This window comes from Pelophylax lessonae (genome assembly GCF_965119305.1).
Source record: "Pelophylax lessonae genome assembly, chromosome: 4".
Lineage (NCBI taxonomy): Eukaryota > Metazoa > Chordata > Amphibia > Anura > Ranidae > Pelophylax > Pelophylax lessonae.
The window spans coordinates 383,887,371-383,905,519 of record NC_138771.1 but is presented as its reverse complement, the minus strand read 5'-3'; the positions used below and the strand labels follow the sequence as shown (position 1 = coordinate 383,905,519).

General features: G+C 44.2%; 1 protein-coding gene across 1 annotated transcript in view; it reads right to left on the bottom strand.

Moving 5' to 3' along the window:
* FGF18 (fibroblast growth factor 18) overlaps nt 1–18,149 on the bottom strand; it is a 740,912-nt gene that overhangs the window by 232,424 nt on the left and 490,339 nt on the right. Inside the window, exon 2 of the mRNA XM_082257180.1 lies at nt 15,946–16,126. Within this exon, the coding sequence (XP_082113306.1) occupies nt 15,946–16,126 (181 nt within the window). The remainder of the gene's footprint in view (nt 1–15,945; nt 16,127–18,149) is intronic.

Here is an 18,149-nt window from a genome sequence, read left to right as displayed (position 1 = left end):
AGCGAAAGTGACTTGAGAGAAACTAGCTTTTCTCTATAGCGGTCACCCTGCTATGGAAGGGTTTGGTCACCCTGCCATAGCAGTCACTGTCAGTTCACCCTACACTACATTTCGGTCACCCTGGCACTTAACATTTTCCCTACAGAAACTACATTTTTGAAGCTAACTAAAGTGTAAAGGAGCACTCTAACTACACTAGATATCCCTTTCCTCACACTAATAAATGCTAAATGACACTTTTAAAGTAAAATTAACAGAACTGCTTCCACTCTCTTCCATGTCCAGTATAACAATGCTAGGAATTTGGCGGGGGCTATCTTATATACTGGGGGGTGTATTCACTAATGATTGGCCTAGGGACCCCCTAGTCACTCCAATCACATTCCTAGCATTCTCCTGCCCCCTCAATTGGCTTTTGCTAATGGTTCTGGTCCAATCACAGGCTTTTAAAGCCTATTTCCTAAACCATTGCATTTTGGTCGGTTCTGGTTGCCGAATTCCGAACTTTTTGGGCAAAAAGTTCTAAATTCGGCCGAACCTCGAACACCCAATGTTCGGGCCGAACCGATGGTCGACCCGAACTGTTCGATCATCCCTACTCCTCACCAGGTGACAGCACCAATTCGTCCCAAATTCACTGACAGGTTACCCAAGAGGAAAAACACAGACAGGGACCAATAGGAGTCAAAACAAGACTAGAGAGTGTGCCGAGGGGCAGTTAACCACTTGTACCACACTCATCTGTTTATATAACCACTAGCCTACTCTGTAAAATTTACACCAATAATTCCACTGTCACCAAATCGGGAAAGAGCTCTAACAGCATCATGTTACACAACAGATAGAGTTGGGCCCATGAGGCCAGCCAAGGTTCAGCAGACCAGTCACCCTGGAAGAAATGCCAAAGCTACTGGAGCTGAATGCAGCCCTGTAAAACTCCAGATGGAGTACAGCAATTCCTCCAATTTATAAAAGAATGACCATAAGGCCCCCTTCCCACTAGTGTGACTTGTTGTGCATCTCGACACATGTCAATTCGCATGACAAGTCAAAACCTATTAATTTAAATTAGGACCGTTCTAACTGCTGCGACTCAAGACGCAGTGACTTGAGAAAAGGTTTTTGCACCACTTCCCGGATGATCTCAGTGCGACTTGTCCCTCATAGAAGGTAGTCGCACCGAAGTCCCCAGAAGTAGTCGCAAACAAGTCGCACTACAAAGTCGCACTTGAAATCGCGCGACTTAGTAGGCGCATTCGTGAAAACATAGCCTTAGAGTACAAGAAGGACAACTGCATTTCCAAGTCCTCACACATAGGTCTGATCATTTTTACGTAAAGACGTGTATCTGATATACATTTCATAGACTACCCATCAGAAGTACGCAGAATGTGAAAACAAGATGGCCCAAAAGTATTGAAGCTGCCACAGCCAGGGCTTCCTAGAGTCCCTTGGAAATTTAACTAAGGACAGAAACTAATTAACCCTAAGAAGTTGGCAGACCATTTCTACAATGTCAATCTCAATGCCCAAAAGGATAGAAGATGGGCATGACCTTACACGTTGTTGAGATGGAACAGTCACAGTGTACAGGCAGGAGGAGAAAGGCAGACCAGATGTCGGCCTTCAGCAGGAGGGTAGAAGCACCAGCAAATTTAGCAAAGAAATTGTGGTATCAAAAGAGGAGTATTAGTCCCGGGATTTCTCCTGATAATACCCCCATTAACTGACAAGCCTGTAGGGATAGAAAAATGATGTATCAGTTGGAATTTTTTTTTGGTACTTTTTCGGGTACCACACCAGGTGAGGAAACCCGCAAGAAGCATTATGGGTCACATGAAAGAGATCCAAAATCCCTGAATAAATCCAGATTGGAGAATTCAAGCCTCCCTACTGAGAGGGTACTGGTCTAGCCAGTGCACCATTCGTGAAACATTCACTGGCATCCTCTGTCTTAGAAGGGTCAAACTTGGACTTGGTTTGGCAGGTGGTATATTCCCTATGCAGAAAGAGTTGACTGCTGGGTGGGCGCCATCGCCAAGGGAAAAGTTGTGTTTAAAGTGACATGCGGTGTACCGCACACAGTGGTTCTCGTTAAACAGCCAGCAGATGCCAATTGGTATACTGCTGACATTCTGTGCGAGTGAGTGGAAAGAAGCTGGCCTGTATAGGCACATGAGTAATAACCATATGCAGAGTAAAAGTCAGCGCAAGAGTAAATAATGTTAGAAGCTAGCAACGCAGGTCGATATACATATACCATAGACTAACATTTCGGAGGTCAAAACACAGTTCTTTCCGGCAGCCATTTAGGCAAAACTGGGTATCAAAATTAAACAGCATTGCCTTCCATATGTTTTGTAGACCTCCCAACTGAGATCCACATAATTGGATAGGGAAAATGCTAGTTCTGGATTTTTTATTTTTTTGTACAGAGCAATGCATAGGCACAGAGAACCTTGCAGCCAGTTCCCAAAATTCAAGGAAGCTGCTTTGATTTTTCACCCTTGGTATTAACATCAATATGTGTTTATTTGTCAACTGTCCATGTATCAAAAAGCACCCACGTCAGCACATCCGTGAACTGACGGTGCCATATTTAAAATATAATTATTCAATCACTTGTGCAAATCGACAGGGAAATTAATTATAGCGGGTCACCTAGGTGAGAACCAGACCCTGGAGGATGGGGTGGGTGCCACAGCTGGTGTGACACTCAACTATAGTAAAAAATAAAAACTGATTGCACTGCTTCAAAATGCATCAGTGGCTCTGAAACAGCTACACCTGACTTATCCCAGACCACCCTATAATCATACTTACCCAGCAGAGTTTGTCAGAAAGATCTGGAGGGAGAGTCTGGAGTCCATAAGTTGACCCTGTGTGTCACAGGTTGGGCTGGGACATGCAGGGTTAATAGGAAGGAGCCTCCAGCCTCAAGTGACACAGAAACCCTTGTCAGACAAGCTGAGGCATGTGTCACTTGGGGAGGCTGTAACTCTGAAATGCTGTCTGGTATGCAGGCTGAGGCAGGGATGCAAAGAGTTAATGATCAGTGCCTCCTGCTGTATGGAAACCTGATCCCTCACACAGGCAGTGAGAGGAGAGGAGTGATATGCTGACGGAGATGAGAGCTGACAGTGTATATCAGTCCTGCCCTGTAGGGCACAGGGAGCTGAATGAAGCAGTGAGAGGAGATGAGTGATATGCTGGAGATGAGAGCTGATACAGTAAGTCAGTTCCTGCCCTGCAGGGCACAGGGAGCTGAATGAAGCAGGGAGAGGAGATGAGTCAGATGCTGGAGGAGATTAGAGCTGATACTGTAAATCAGTTCCTGCCCTGTAGGGCACAGGGAGCTGAGTGAAGCAGAATCCAGGGAAGGAGCATATGAGGTCCGTTTACATGTGATGCTCTGGGAATCCTAGAATGGGGCAGGCGGTGTCCATTAACAGAGGCTGATGTTGTATTGGAGACATGGCTGTGCTGGGAAGATCTCAGGGGAATGAAGGCAGAGTGAGGGTCTAGCAGAGAAGGAGAGGATCTAGTGCCCTCATTGCCAGTAGCTCCAGAGGGGGTCCTGTGTCTGGCTGTAGTAGTAGTAGTGACCCTGGAGGGGCTGGATGGATTGAATGTCGCTGGAGGAGGGTGGCTTGGCAGCGGGGGATGGTCAGCAGGTGTAGGAGCTGAGGGGACAGTCTCACCATAAGAAGAGAAAGCAGCCAGGCAGCCCAGATAAAAGTTCTGTGTCCATGATGGTAGAGGAACACTGGGGAAGGATAACTCCTGTGAAATTTGGTAGTGAGGGGTGTGACGGAACCGCAACCCACACTGTACTTGTGGTCTTCCGTCAGTATACGGCTTCCTCGCAGTCATGAACATAGATATCAAATCCCAGCCGCCGTCATACAAAACTAGCCTGACACTTAGCTTGTATACTGGAAACAACTGATTCCTTTATTAAAACAAGTAGCAGACTTTTATACACTTGAGAAGCATGACAGTCACTACATGAACAATGACCTGAATATTTACATAAAGTATCACACAATGGTGAGATAACGAGGTACAGCTGACTCATGGCTAATCCCATCTAGGCAAGGTTATCATTCACATGCTAATTAGCTCAGCGTACTTGAGTCAGCCTGGAAGCCCAGACTGCCGGCACCAAAAGTAAAACAAGATATAATATACGTACATTATTATAGTGTAAATACTGAGAACCCACAGTAAACAATAGGTGAGCAAATCAGCATGATTTACAATCCGTGGAAGACAGGTGTTTGAGCTGATGACATGCACCTGTCACAAGTCTGACCAACTGAAGCAGTCCAAACCATCAATTTATCGGTCACATCGTTTTTTCACTGTCATTGACGGTGCGTACCGTCACATATCTTCCCCCCAAAGGTAGACTAATCCAGGTACCAGACCTCCAATCGGTCTGTGCCTGAGTTAGTCGGGTATCAAGTCCCAAAGAGTCAATCCATCACGGCAGCTTTATTGACAAAGTTCCACATAGTTTGTAGGTTTGTCCCGGCAGGGCGCATGGAGCTCTCATAGCCAATCAGTGTGTGGATGTCTGGTTTGGGCAGGCCAGACTGGGCTTTTTGGTCACCCTGTGTCCCCAAAAGACACAGGGTGACTTACACATAAGAAGTGCCTAGGGGGTTAAGAGAGGTATTTCCCAACCTCTCTAAGGTAGGCTGTGTTCCACGGGCCCCCCAACCAAAGTGACTCCCGTCACAAGGGGCCTGTGAACAGAGGAGGGATACTCACCTAGCAACTCTTGTAACAGCTGGATCTCCTCAGAGCGGTTGGATGTGCCCCAGCGTAGCCTTTTCCTAGAGTTCAGGCTCCACCCAGTCAGCTCAGGTCTTTGTAGCCAATCCCAAGGGAGCTACTTAACTTCTCTTTTAGGTTCACACCCACAGGGATGCCATGCTTCCAGCAGTCAAGGCTCCCTTTCCCTAAAGGCGGTTCAAGGGGCCTTCATTCTTCCCAATGACAATCACACTAATATACGGTGAGCTTTAGATTAATTATTAGCAGGTGCAATCTTGTGCAGTTCCACTCCCTTTGGATACTCTCACTTACCAGACTGTCTGGACCCGGTAGCAATACTGCATGTGGGTCAAATAAACTTCAGTCCGGAGTGGAGTGGGATGCCTCTTTAAATGGATGAAACTCCCTGGGCCAAACTTGCTTCTAGTGCTCGTTCTCCCCCAGATGTGGTTTTAGTGAAGGAAGACTCTCATAGTGTGATCCCGTTTCAATATACTGTCTATTAAATACATATATAACACTCACATTTGTTCCAAGAGTATGAGGCCATAAAAAAAAGGAACTTCCTGGTTGCAGGTGCCGCTCGGGCTGCACTGGTCCCGGTTTGCTTCCCACTCCACTTCGGACTAAAGTGTATTTGACCCACATGCAGTATTGCTAGCGGGTCCAGACAGTCTGGTAAGTGAGAATATCCAAATGGAGTAGAACTGCACAAGATTGCACCTTGTTTTTGGCATGGATTGGCACTGATCTGCATACTGGAGCACAAAAGCACATTGCACTTTCACTGGCTACTTGCTTAAAATTGGATTTTTTGGGACTTTAAGAATAAGACTTTAATTCATTTATTTATTTATTCACTATTGATTTATATGTATATGGTAACTAGCAATGTTTTGCACTGTTTTTTTTTATTGCATTTGCATAATCAGCACTATTTCACACTTTTTAGTGTATGTTTGAGGTTAATGGTGCAATATTCGAATTTATAGAATTTTTGCATATTTTGCACATTCTTTACTACAGTATTCATTAATTTGCACAATTAATTTGCACTTTATACATATATATATATATATATATTATATATCATACCATTTTTGCGCTATATATATATATCATACCTTTAGTGGCATTTTAGGTTTGGTTTATTTATCCACAGTGCAGGAATCACTTTATCACTTAATTATTAGCAGGGCTTCCCTGAGATTCTAAAGTGATTTTCCTTGTGTTAAAAAGTTTGAGAAAGGCTTTTCTGGAGATTCAACACAAAATAATACAAGAAAGTATTTGGCTAGCTTTAGAAACTGCAGCTTGGCACTGCATGTTAATATTAAAGCGGAGTTCCGGCCACAAAATTGACATAATCTTGCTTTTCTTCACCTGAAAAGGAAATGGATAGTTACGATTTTTTTTTTTACTTACCTTGTTATTGTAGAAAGAAATACTCACCTTTCTTCCACTTCCTCCCTCGGTGGCCACGGCCCGCGCCGTCACTTCCGGTTTGCAATGATTCCTGGGAGCTGAATGTCATCGCTCCCAGGAATCAATGCAACGGCACTGGTCCCGCTCGTCTCTTCCGGTGCGACGCAGCATTCCCTGCTAAACAGCTTCTGGGCATGCCCAGAAGCTGTGGAGGAATGCGGCGCCGCACCGGAAGTGACGAGAGGGGCCGGTGCAGGTGCATTCTGGGAGAAGAGGACGCAGAAGAGGATCGCGCTGGCTTCAGCTGCCCACATCTGAGATGGCAGTGCTGGAGAAGAAATTTTAAAAGTGAATATTTCTTCTTGCAGGTAAGTGCGAACCGGGACAGATCAGAGGCTAGCCATTGTGCAATGTACTAGCCCTGACTGTCCCGGGGGTATTTTCATTGAATAATTCTTTTTGTGGCCGGAACTCCACTTTAAGTCTAAGATGTACCACAACTACCAGGTCCTTCTCTACCACTGATTCTTACAAAGTGCAACAGTGTTGAAACAGTAGGGTAAAGACCCGGAGATACAGACAGCATCTGTGCCATGAGGAGTGGAACGTGGACAGGCTTTCTAGGAAGGTAGTCTCTGTGCTTTCTCTACTGCTCCAGAACCTTTCCCTGAGTACTGTCCCTGAAAGAGGGATGACCTGTCCCTCCACTAGCCACTCGCAAAGATTCCTTAACTGTGAATGTATCAAATAGTGTCAACAACACAGTTTCTGTGTGCAATTATAGTATACAGAGAGAATGAACTGACAACTTATAATAAGCACTGTCAATTGAATAAATGCACTGTTCTGTGACTGTGGTGACTGATAACAGCACAAAGAAGAAGTGACCATTGCCAATGCAAACTGAAAAACACAGAGCTCCTGGATAGCTTTTATACAAAAGGATGTCAAAATCTGCTATCATAGTTTGTGGATTTCTGTATTAGACAAATTGACAACATCCCAGTCACATCTTTGTTAAAAACAGTTCACTAATAAGGCAGCAAATTATACCCAATTAGCAAAAGTATATCCATTCCATTGCAGATACCATAACCACTAGTAAAGAAGACTCTTAGCCACTGATAGATGGGTAGAGCCAGTTCTCCTGTATGGGGCCCCAGAAGTCAGCTGCTGGGTGTAAGCTAAAGGGGACACCGGCTGGTGTCTTGAAGAGCAGGGTCTACTCAATTCCTTCTCTTTGCAATGGACTTATATTAGTCCCTTGCAAATATTTATTTATATTACTTATAAATATTGTGTGCCTGGCTGTGGGGCAGAAACTAGGGAAGATCTGGGGAAAATACCAGCGGCTCTTTAGGGGGTAGTGCTACACGTGGGGTTCTCCTTCGGCATATTCCTCGTAAATATTTCAGTGGTTGCTACCAGCAATGGCTGGAAAAAGTGTACAAGACACTGTCAAGTGTTGCTGTGTGGATTGCAGGATGGCAGTCAGTGTGAAAAAATGTTGTGCCATGAGGGAAATTCTGCTGCTAGTGCAGAAGCGTTTTCAGGAGATGGCAGGAAAAAAAAGATAACTCTGCATAACGACCAGTCACAGAACATTTTCAAGTGGTGAGGGTGAAGGAGTTATTTGGGTCTGTGTGTGTTCACTGCGGGTATGGAAGCTACCCTCAGCATTACAGCAGAGCCCGATAATGGTGGAGCAAGCATGTCAGCAGAGTATGTTAATACTGGAGTAGCAGATGGCAGTGAAAGAGTTAACTCAGCGAGTGCTTATGAGACCTGTTGGGAGGCTGAGAACCCTGATGCCGGAGAGTGCGCTACTGCTAATTTAACACATCAGACGGTTACTGTGATTGGGCCAAGCGGCACAGAGGGGGTTAAGTCAGAGTGCAGGAAAAAGTGTGCTTGGAGAGTCTGCCCAATGGGGAGAGAGCCTGTTCATAAGTCAACTTACTACTAGGAGCAGGCGGTGTCTGTGCTCGGAATCGGCCATTCTGGAGAGAGGGGCATAGGAACAGCGCCATATCCAGGTGTAGCTTTAGAGGAACAATGAGGAGAGAGCAGCAAGATGAAGGGTGCTAATGCTAGTACCAGAGCTGCTGTCATTGGTGGATTTCCAGTAAGGCTGACTGAACTGCCAGGCAGTATACTGACAGACACCAGAGTGCGGCTTCTACCCTGAGAAAATCTGGTGCTGTGCAGCGATGATGAGGTGGAGCACCTGGGACTGCTATGTGGCAGATGCCAGTGGGGTACCATTAAGTTTCGGTCCTGGGGTGGTGTAGTCACTGTGTGGAAAAGCTATTGAGGAAAGTGCCAAGAGACATTCAGTCAGTTACCCTGCTAGTAAACTGGGAGACAGGATATACTGCTGAAGTGAGAAACACTCTTTTGGTAGCTCAGCAGAAAGATAACAGTGCGATAAAGTCAGCCCGCTGGGGCATGGACCAGTGCTGTATACTCAAACCACACTGTGTCAGACCAAAGAGATGCACACCTTTGCCATCAGGAGCATTGAACCCATGGAAAGTATTCAGCAGCCTGTGATCAGAATGGAAGAGCCTGCAAGTAGCCAGCTGGCTGTAACACTCACCCCAGAGACCAAGAAGATTCAGAGTCTGAGGTCTGTGAGCTCCTCAGGCAAGGGGGAGCCAGGATTCGTGGATGTGGGGTATCTGAGATTCAAGAATGCGTTTGGGTCCATAGGGAAGGGGATGGAAGACTGGGGGTCAGTGACAGAATCCAATTGGGACTGTGAGGCTGAGAGTGACGTCCAGTGTTTCTAGCAGAACAGTGATGAGAGAGAGCACAATGCCCAGTTGACCTTGTGTGCTAAAAATCTGGGGTACTGCCAGGCCTATGTGGAGAGGAGCCCTGATCCATCCCCTCCTAGCACTTTCATCAGGAATCAAGCCCAGAATAATGCTTACTGATGCTTCGTCCAGAGAGTGGTAAGCTTTTTTGTTCCACAGGGAAGAGGAGACCAGGATGAGTTGCCCAGATTCTCCAGTTTCCAGAGAATAGTCCAAAGGTGAGTGGCTCTTGAGTACAAGTATGGTTTTCCATATGTCCCCAGGGAAATCATGGAGGAGATCGAAGCAAAAAAGGGTCTCTTGGAGTGAAGAGGAAGTGTGGAATTTCATGTACAGTATGTTCCAAACCCCTTTAGGAATCAGTCCAACCCTGAATTATGGCAACAGTTCCTATCAAACAGAAGGAGTCTGGGGAATTCAATATTAATGTATAGAGTGCTGGTAGTTACATAGTTACATAGTTAGTGAGGTTGAAAAAAAAAATCAGTCCATCCAGTTCAACCCATGATGTGTGTGTGTTTGCTTTTAACCGTACATTGTATACCCCTGTATGTTGTGGTCTTTAAGGTGTCCATCTAATAGTTTTTTGAAACTATCAATGCTCCCTGCTGATACGACTGCTTGTGGAAGAGAATTCCACATCCTTACCGCTCTTACAGTGAAGAACCCCTTACGCACTTTAAGGTTAAACCGCCTTTCCTCAAGTTTTAGTGAGTGGCCACGTGTCTTATTGCATCTCCTTTCTCTGAATAGTTTGTTCCTTATGCTCGCGTCGCCAGTACAGTATTTGTACATTGATATCATATCCCCCCTCAATCGTCTCTTCTCCAGAGAGAATAGGTTCAGTGCTTGTAGTCTTTCCTCATAGCTGATGTCCTCCATTCCCCTAATTATTTTTGTTGCCCTTCCCAGGACTTTCTCCAGTTCCAGCACATCCTTCCTGAGGACCGGTGCCCACAACTGGACAGCATACTCCAGATGTGGCCGGACCAGAGTCTTGTAGAGCGGGAGGATAATCTCTTTATTTCTGGAGTGAATCCCCTTTTTTATACAACCCAGTATTCTGTTGGCTTTGCTTGCGGCGGCTTGGCATTGCATGCCACTGCCAAGCCTGTTGTCTACCAGTACCCCCAAGTCCTTTTCCATCCTAGACTCACCCAGAGGTTCCCCCCCTAGTGAGTAGCTTGCTTTCTGGTTTCTGGCCCCCAAGTGCATTACTTTACATTTTTCAACATTAAATCTCATCTGCCATGTAGTTGCCCACCCCGTTATTTTGTTCAGGTCCGCTTGCAAGGTTTCCACATCCTGCATAGAAGATATTGGCATGCCTAATTTAGTATCATCTGCCAATACTGAGATTGTACTCGATATCCCCTCCTCCAGATCATTTATGAATAAATTAAACAGGATTGGTCCCAGGACAGAACCCTGGGGGACCCCACTTTCCACACCCGCCCAATCCGAGTACTGCCCATTAATCACCACCCTCTGTACTCTCCCCTGGAGCCAGTTCTCTATCCAGGTACTCACCTCATGGTCCATACCTACCTTCCTTAGTTTGTACAGTAAGCGTTTGTGGGGAACGGTGTCAAAGGCCTTTGCAAAGTCCAGATACACCACATTCACAGGCTTACCTTTATCTAGGTGGCAGCTCACTTCATCGTAGAAGGTTAATAGATTGGTTTGGCACGAACGATTTTTCATGAATCCATGCTGATTACTACTTATAATACCGTTTTCATTACTAAAGTCTTGTATGTGGTCCCTTAACATCCCCTCCAAAATTTTGCAGACTACTGATGTTAGGCTGACCGGCCTATAGTTACCCGGGATATATCTCGGCCCCTTTTTAAATATTGGTACCACGTTGGCTTTTTTCCAATCAGCTGGCACCATACCCGTCTGTAAACTATCCTTAAAGATCAAGAATAATGGTCTGGCAATCACCTGGCTGAGCTCATTAAGAACCCTCGGGTGCAAGCCATCCGGTCCCGGGGATTTATTTATGTTAAGTTTCTCTAGTTTAGCTCTAAGTCTATCCTCTGTTAGCCATGGCGGCACTTCCTGAGGTGTATTATTTAGTTCGGCCTTACAAGCAAGGTTCGTGTAGCCCCCCGATTCCTTTGTGAAGACTGAAGAAAAGAAATTATTTAACACTTCCGCCTTTTCTCTGTCCTCAGTGGCCATTTTTCCTTTATCATCTTTTATGGGGCCAATGTACTCTTGCCTCGCTTTCCTACTGTTTATATACTTAAAGAACTTCTTGGGGTTCTTTTTACTCTCCTCCGCTATATGTCTCTCGTGTTCTATTTTAGCCGCCCTGATTTCGTCTTTACATTTCTTATTACACTCTTTGTACTGCTTAAATGCTGCCAATGACCCCTCAGTCTTGTATTTTTTGAAGGCCTTTTCTTTAGCTCTAATATACATTTTTATGTTGGAGTTTAGCCACCCAGGGTTTAGTTTTGCTCTTTTAAATTTATTTCCCTGTGGAATGCACTGGCCCACCCCCTTGTTAAGTATGCTCTTGAAGCACTCCCATTTTTCCTCCGTGTTCTTTGTTCCCAGGGTTCTATCCCATTTGATATTTTCTAGCAGCGAGCGCAGTTTAGGGAAATTGGCTCTTTTGAAATTCAGTGTCCTTATATTACCCTTGTGTTTCCTATTACTGTAATTAATACTGAAACCAATTGACCTATGGTCACTGTTCCCTAAGTTGTCCCGTATTTCTATATCCGTGAGCAGGTCTGTATTGTTGGTAATCAGTAGGTCAAGTACCGCATTGTTTCTTGTCGGTGCATTCACCATCTGACCCATGAAATTGTCCTGCAAAACATTTAGGAACTGCCGAGCCTTGGCTGAGTGCGCGGTTCCTTCTGCCCAGCCTATATCTGGATAATTAAAGTCCCCCATTATAATGACATTTCCCATCCTTGCTGCCAATTCTATCTGTAACATGAGGTCCGCCTCCCCCTCCTCCCTCTGGTTGGGGGGCCTATAGCATACGCCCAATATTACCTTCCCCACCGTGCCTTCCCTTTGAAGCTCTACCCATAGGGATTCTGCCTCGTCCATAGCTCCATTATTAATATCATCCCTCATATTTACCTGTATACTGTTCTTAATATACAGACATACCCCTCCCCCTTTTTTACCCTCTCTATCCCTGCGATAAAGGGAATACCCCTGAATGGTCGCCATCCAGTCATGAGAGCTGTCAAACCAAGTCTCAATTATCCCCACAAAATCTAAGTCCTCCTCAAACATCAGCAGCTCCAGCTCCCCTATCTTGTTGGCCAGGCTTCTGGCATTGGTATACAAGCCTCGTAATTTTGATCGGTTACATTTATCCTCATTTGATGTTTTTAGGCTGCTCTCTTGATTTTTCCCCGTACCCACCCTGGGTTTAGGAGCTCCGAACACCCTACCGCTAATGCCCCCATTTCTGCCCTCTGAAACTTGCTTTCCACTGGCTAATTCTACATCTGTACCCTCCCCCCCATTCCCTAGTTTAAAAGCCCCTCTAACTTTTTGGCCATCCTCTCACCCAGTACGGCTGCACCCACCCCATTTAGGTGCAATCCGTCCCTACCAAAGATCCGAAAGCAGTCAAAGCAGGCTGCAGAATGGTCTGCCACCATCCAAAACACAAATGGAGAGGTTGGGATTCCCATCCAGACTTCTACTGCTGAACCAATGGGGGAGACTGTTATCATCTTGTTTGCTGTTCTTAGCCCAAAGGCAGAGCCACCTTGTTGCTGTGGCCATGTTTGAATTTCTGGGGGCTGCTGAATTTGGGTCTTTACTGAAAAGAAGACTCCTTTGAAAGAAAAAGGAAAAAAAGAGAGTTCCTCAAGTTAAGTGCTGACACTTAGGAGGCCACCTCTCTCATTTTCAAGTCTGTCCTTTTCTCCCTTACATCCCTGCAACAGAAAAGGAAGAGAGCTCCACTTTCACCTCAGAGGATCGGCAGAGACTTACAGTTAATCTTAGGAACTGCTGTGGTTTGACTGAAAGATAATATGCATTTCTAAGGTAGTTCCAGTATCTCACAAAAGTGAGTACACCCGTCACAGTTTTGTAAATATTTTATTATACCTTTTCATATGACAACACTGAAGAAATGACACTATGCTACAATGTAAAGTAGTGTGTGTACAGCTTGTATAACAGTGTAAATGTGCTGTCCCCTAAAATAACTCAACACACAGCCATTAATGTCTAAACCGCTGACAACAAAAGTGAGTACACCCTTAAGTGAAAATGTCCAACTTGGGACCAAAGTGTCAATATTTTGTGTGGACATTTTCACTTAAGGGTGTACTCACTTTTGTTGCCAGCAGTTTAGACAACATTGACTGTGTGTTGAGTTATTTTGAGGGGACAGCAAATTTACACTGTTATACAAGCTGTACACTCACTACTTTACATTGTATCAAAGTGTAATTTTTTCAGTGCTGTCACATGAAAATATATAATAAAATATTTACAAAAATGTGAGGGGTGTACTCACTTTTGTGAGATACTGTAAATATATAGGGTTGTCTCTTTCTGTTCCTTTCTTTCAGGCCTCTGGAAGACAATGTGGCAAGAGTTTGCCCTTAGGGGGGGCAGTCCATGGTGGACCCTTCTGTGTGAATGTTAGCATAGACATCTATATTGTATTTGTTTTTTGTTTTTTTGTTTTTTGGGGGGGGGGGGGGTTGCCTTTCCGGAGAGGATGCCCTCACAAGCTAAAGGATAGGATGTACTGTCTTTTATTAATACGTGCTTTCTTGTAGGACTGCAAGGATTGATCTGCCTTGGATAAGGCAGTTCCACTGTCCCCGTTGATTGACATTGAACTTTGTAAATATGTTAGCTAGCTAGTAGTTAGGGTTGTGTTTTCCCTATCATCCTACTAATCATCCACATTTTTGGCGGGGGGGTGCACTAATTAAAGTTGCACTGGGTAGGGCTCTACTTAATTATCCTGTGAATATATGTACAGCTGAAAATATATTTTTAAATGCTATTGTATTTAATGGCCGCATATGTGGTATGCTGCATTGGCCCTGTTACTTTGTTAAACCACTTTTCCCCGTTCCAAGTTTTTGGGATATGCCACATAGCTTTTTGTGCAAATGTTTCTGTAGGGGCTGTGCCCAGGCCAGTGAGGACATGGCGGCTTTGGTAGGGGTGAGTGTAGCACCCTCCTAGATAGATGCTAGGATGTAGCTAGATAAGTACAGTATAATTGGTATTCTGCTTAATGAGATTGTTAGGTAAATTTAGTGTCTCTCTCTCTCTGCTTGTTTTGGTAGTTTATCCTGTGTGACTCACAGTACTGCTGCATCTGGGTGAAGGTTCATATGTATCCAGGTAACCAAGGAAGGTTCTGGGTGGATAGTTTGAGCCATGCAGATGAGCAGTATGAATATGGATACATCACCGTCCAATTCAAAGGAGTGGTACCCCTGAGCATGCTGGGTGCTAGTATTTATATTCAGTGAGCACATGGGATCTGGGTCTTTTCCTCAGAGGGAGGGGACCTATCACCTCTCCCCTGCACAAGCTGCAATGCGGCCTCAGGTTACATAATTACATATACTACAACGCCTAGACTGGTCCTAGCAGTAACAAGCAGAAGTTGCGCACCTGACTACTGTGTGCCTGGCTGTGGGGCAGAAAATGGGAAGATCCAGGGGAAATCACCAGCGGCTCCTTAGGGGGTAGCGCTACACATGTATGGTTAGTCTTTGTGCAGTCTGTGTTTGTGTTCTGTGCAAGTGTGTTGTCTATGACTGTGTGTGCAGTCAATATGTTCTGTGCTACCCACAATCTTCACTCTGGGTAGTCCGTGAGGGCACAGGATGACAATAATGAGAGAAAGAAACATACATACAGTAGGAGAAGGTATCACTTCTATGGACAGTATGTGGGGGACGTGCAAAGTGGTGCATAAAGCTGAAGCAGAGTAAAGTTCCTGTATGTAGAAAGCTTTCAATACTACTAACGGGAAACAAGAAGTGCTATTCTCAAAAGGAGAGGTGAAGTGAACACTATATGGAAGAGCAGACAGGGAGATGAACATACACTAACTAAGGGTGTAAAGCCGAAAAGGTGCTAAACGCCTCCAGTATACTTTTTATACTATAGAGCAGGGGTGTCAAACTCAATTTCATTGAGGGCCGCATTGGCATTATGGTTGCCCTCAAAGGGCCGGTTGTATCTGTAAGACTATGTATGCAGAGTTCAGGAGTGTGCTACATACAGAGTGCAGGGTTCAGGAGCGTGCTCCACACAGAGTGCAGGGTTCAGTAGTGCGCTATGTACAGAGTGCAGAGTTCAGGACTGCGCTATGTACAGGGTGCAGAGTTCAGGAGTGTACTGTGTACAGAGTGCAGAGTTCAGGAGTGTACTATTTACAGAGTGCAGAGTTAAGAAATGTACTGTGTACAGAGTGCAGAGTTAAGGAGTGTACTGTGTACTTTCAGGGAGATCATTAGTCGTCATCTGTCCCCGCCATGAGTGCATGCAGGGCAGGCAGGTATATGTGAGAGCCGCGAGCCGCCAAGAGGAAAGCTGTCCTTGTAAACACAGAAGGCTTCTGTGTTTACAAGTGATAGTGGTGAGCAGGGAGCAGAGGGGGAGAGCCAGAGGTGGCAGAATGTAGTTAACCACGTTCTGGCTAAAAAAAAGCCCTGGCTGCAAGGGCCACATAAAATGGCCTGGAGGGCCGGATTCGGCCCCCGGGCCTTGTGTTTGACACATGTGCTATAGAGTATAGCACAGGATATGGGAAGCATAGGAATATAGAAGGTGTTTTTTTTGCTGGGGAAGAGAAAAAGCAATAGGTGTGCTCAGTTCTCACTGTCCTGGAGGTAGAATTCTCAATGTAAAAATAAAATTGGGATAGCATAGAATTAAACTATCTTACCATACTTATCTCCATCTTCTCCCTTTGCGCTTATCCTTCTTCCTAGTATTTGTATATGTTTCCCACTTGTTCTGCTATAGAGCTGATAGAGCCGAAGCTGCTTTCTACTCACGTCATCTCTTCCTCTTGTTTGATTTTCTACATGAATTCGAAAGTCAACATTTTCTTCAGCAGCAAACATCTAGCGAAGAAGAAAGAGGTAAGTAGAGCCAAAATAAGAACAGCAGCTGCTGAAAAATGCCTGCAACAACATGTATAGACCTATATAGAAATGTGCACATTCAAAATAGGGCACACTTGGTTGGTTTTTTCTACTTTTCCTAGTGTGGAAGTAGCTAAAGTAAGGTAAGCACAATTAAATACTATTATTGATCATAATATTTGTCAAGCCAGCTATAAATGATTCTTGTATATAGCATGCTGATAATAACTGCTATTGCCAATGCATCAAAGCCAGCCACAATGAGTTACATGGCTAGCGTAAGAGAATAATATTGTGCAAGGTATTTTGACCTTTATACAAAAGTCCAACATTAGGGATTATTACAAAGGTGAATATGTGAACTGAGATCAAGCCTCTGAAGAAGGGCGATACCCCACAAAGTCCGAAACATGTTAGGCAAAATTGATATCTCTTTACTGTCATTTGATATGTATACTATTATCATGTTCTCTTATACTATTGAATAGTGTTCCCATGTTTGGGACACTCTCCTGCATTGTATATGATGTACATTTTTTCCTTTACATGTCTAATAAAAATTTGTATTGATTTTACTAAGGTGGTTTGTCCAATAGTCCATGAGGGACATTTTCAAAACTTTGGTTTGTTTTTCATGTTGTGTATATATATATATATATATTATATATATATATATATATATATATATATATATATATATATACACACCACTGAGTATCTCCAACACCCATGCTCTTACAAGTATAGTCAAATTTTCTGATATTAAATGCTTTCTCAGCCTTATACTAAGCATGGTAATCACAAAAGAAAAAAGAACTGCAGTCCTTTTGGTCCACACACTCTCGCAAAGGGAAACTGGTTTGCATATGCACAAGAGATTAACCTACTTAAGGTGATAAATAGACATGTAAAAGACCATAATCATTTCAAAGGGTAATTTGTTTACATGTGTACAAGACAGGGGAAAAATGCAGTTTTGCCTTATAGAGGAACTAACTTTCTTTTTTTTTCTTTGTACAAATATTGTAGCTGTGCGCTTATTAAAAGACAGATACTTACCAGCCTACCAGTGTCTTTTATGTCTGATAAAAATGTATATCAATGCAGCCTTGATATAATCCTAAAATATGCCTTCTCTAGAAGCACATTGCAAAGGAATTTGTATTAAAGCAGATAAAGATTGCAACCATCAACAAAAGAACTAGATAAATGACTAAGATTATAAGACCATTGACCAGTAGGACCTTTGGGAGTATTTTACTTCCCAAATATATTCAGTATTGCAGCATGCATCTCGGGGGGAAGAATCATATAGACATCTTGTGTAGTCATCTGCTCAAAAAGTCAACTCAGAGCCTGAAAAAGGAATTACTTTTTGTGGTCTCTGGTACAAGATTTATTTAATGATCTGTCAAGGATGAGGTTCGCTGGTACCCAACTAGGGGTGTGTCTCAAGACTGGACAAGAAGCCCTAGTGTAAAAGATTCAGGCAGAAGCGTTGTGTGTTAGCCTAGAGAGGGCTCCCTTCTTCCCCCTTCATCTCCATGTTACCACTTTCCCATTATCCTGTTTGTAACTATAATGTATGTATATACATTTGTTAATACACCTAACCCTTGTTATAGGAACTAATAGTCCAACTTCCCCTTCCAGATGCAGTGAGCTGGCTGCATGGGAGGCACTTTCCACAAGTCCTCCCGCATATCCCTACCCAAAGACACCCCCAAAGAAGATGTCTTGTCTGTAGCCGGTGCGGATGTAGGCGTGACACCCGCTATTATTGTCCCGACTGTCCTGGCCAACCTGGTCTCTGCATCGGGGACTGTTTCCGTCGCTACCATACACTAGTGGAGTTCAGTGTAGGGTACAGCACGACACAGTGTAGGGCACACAAACATGGGGTCTCGAAAGATGTTCGATGGCTATCGACATTTTGAGAGACCCAAACTTGAAAATCGCAGTTCACAGAAAAAAAGTGTTAAAAAAAAATGAAATAAAAAAA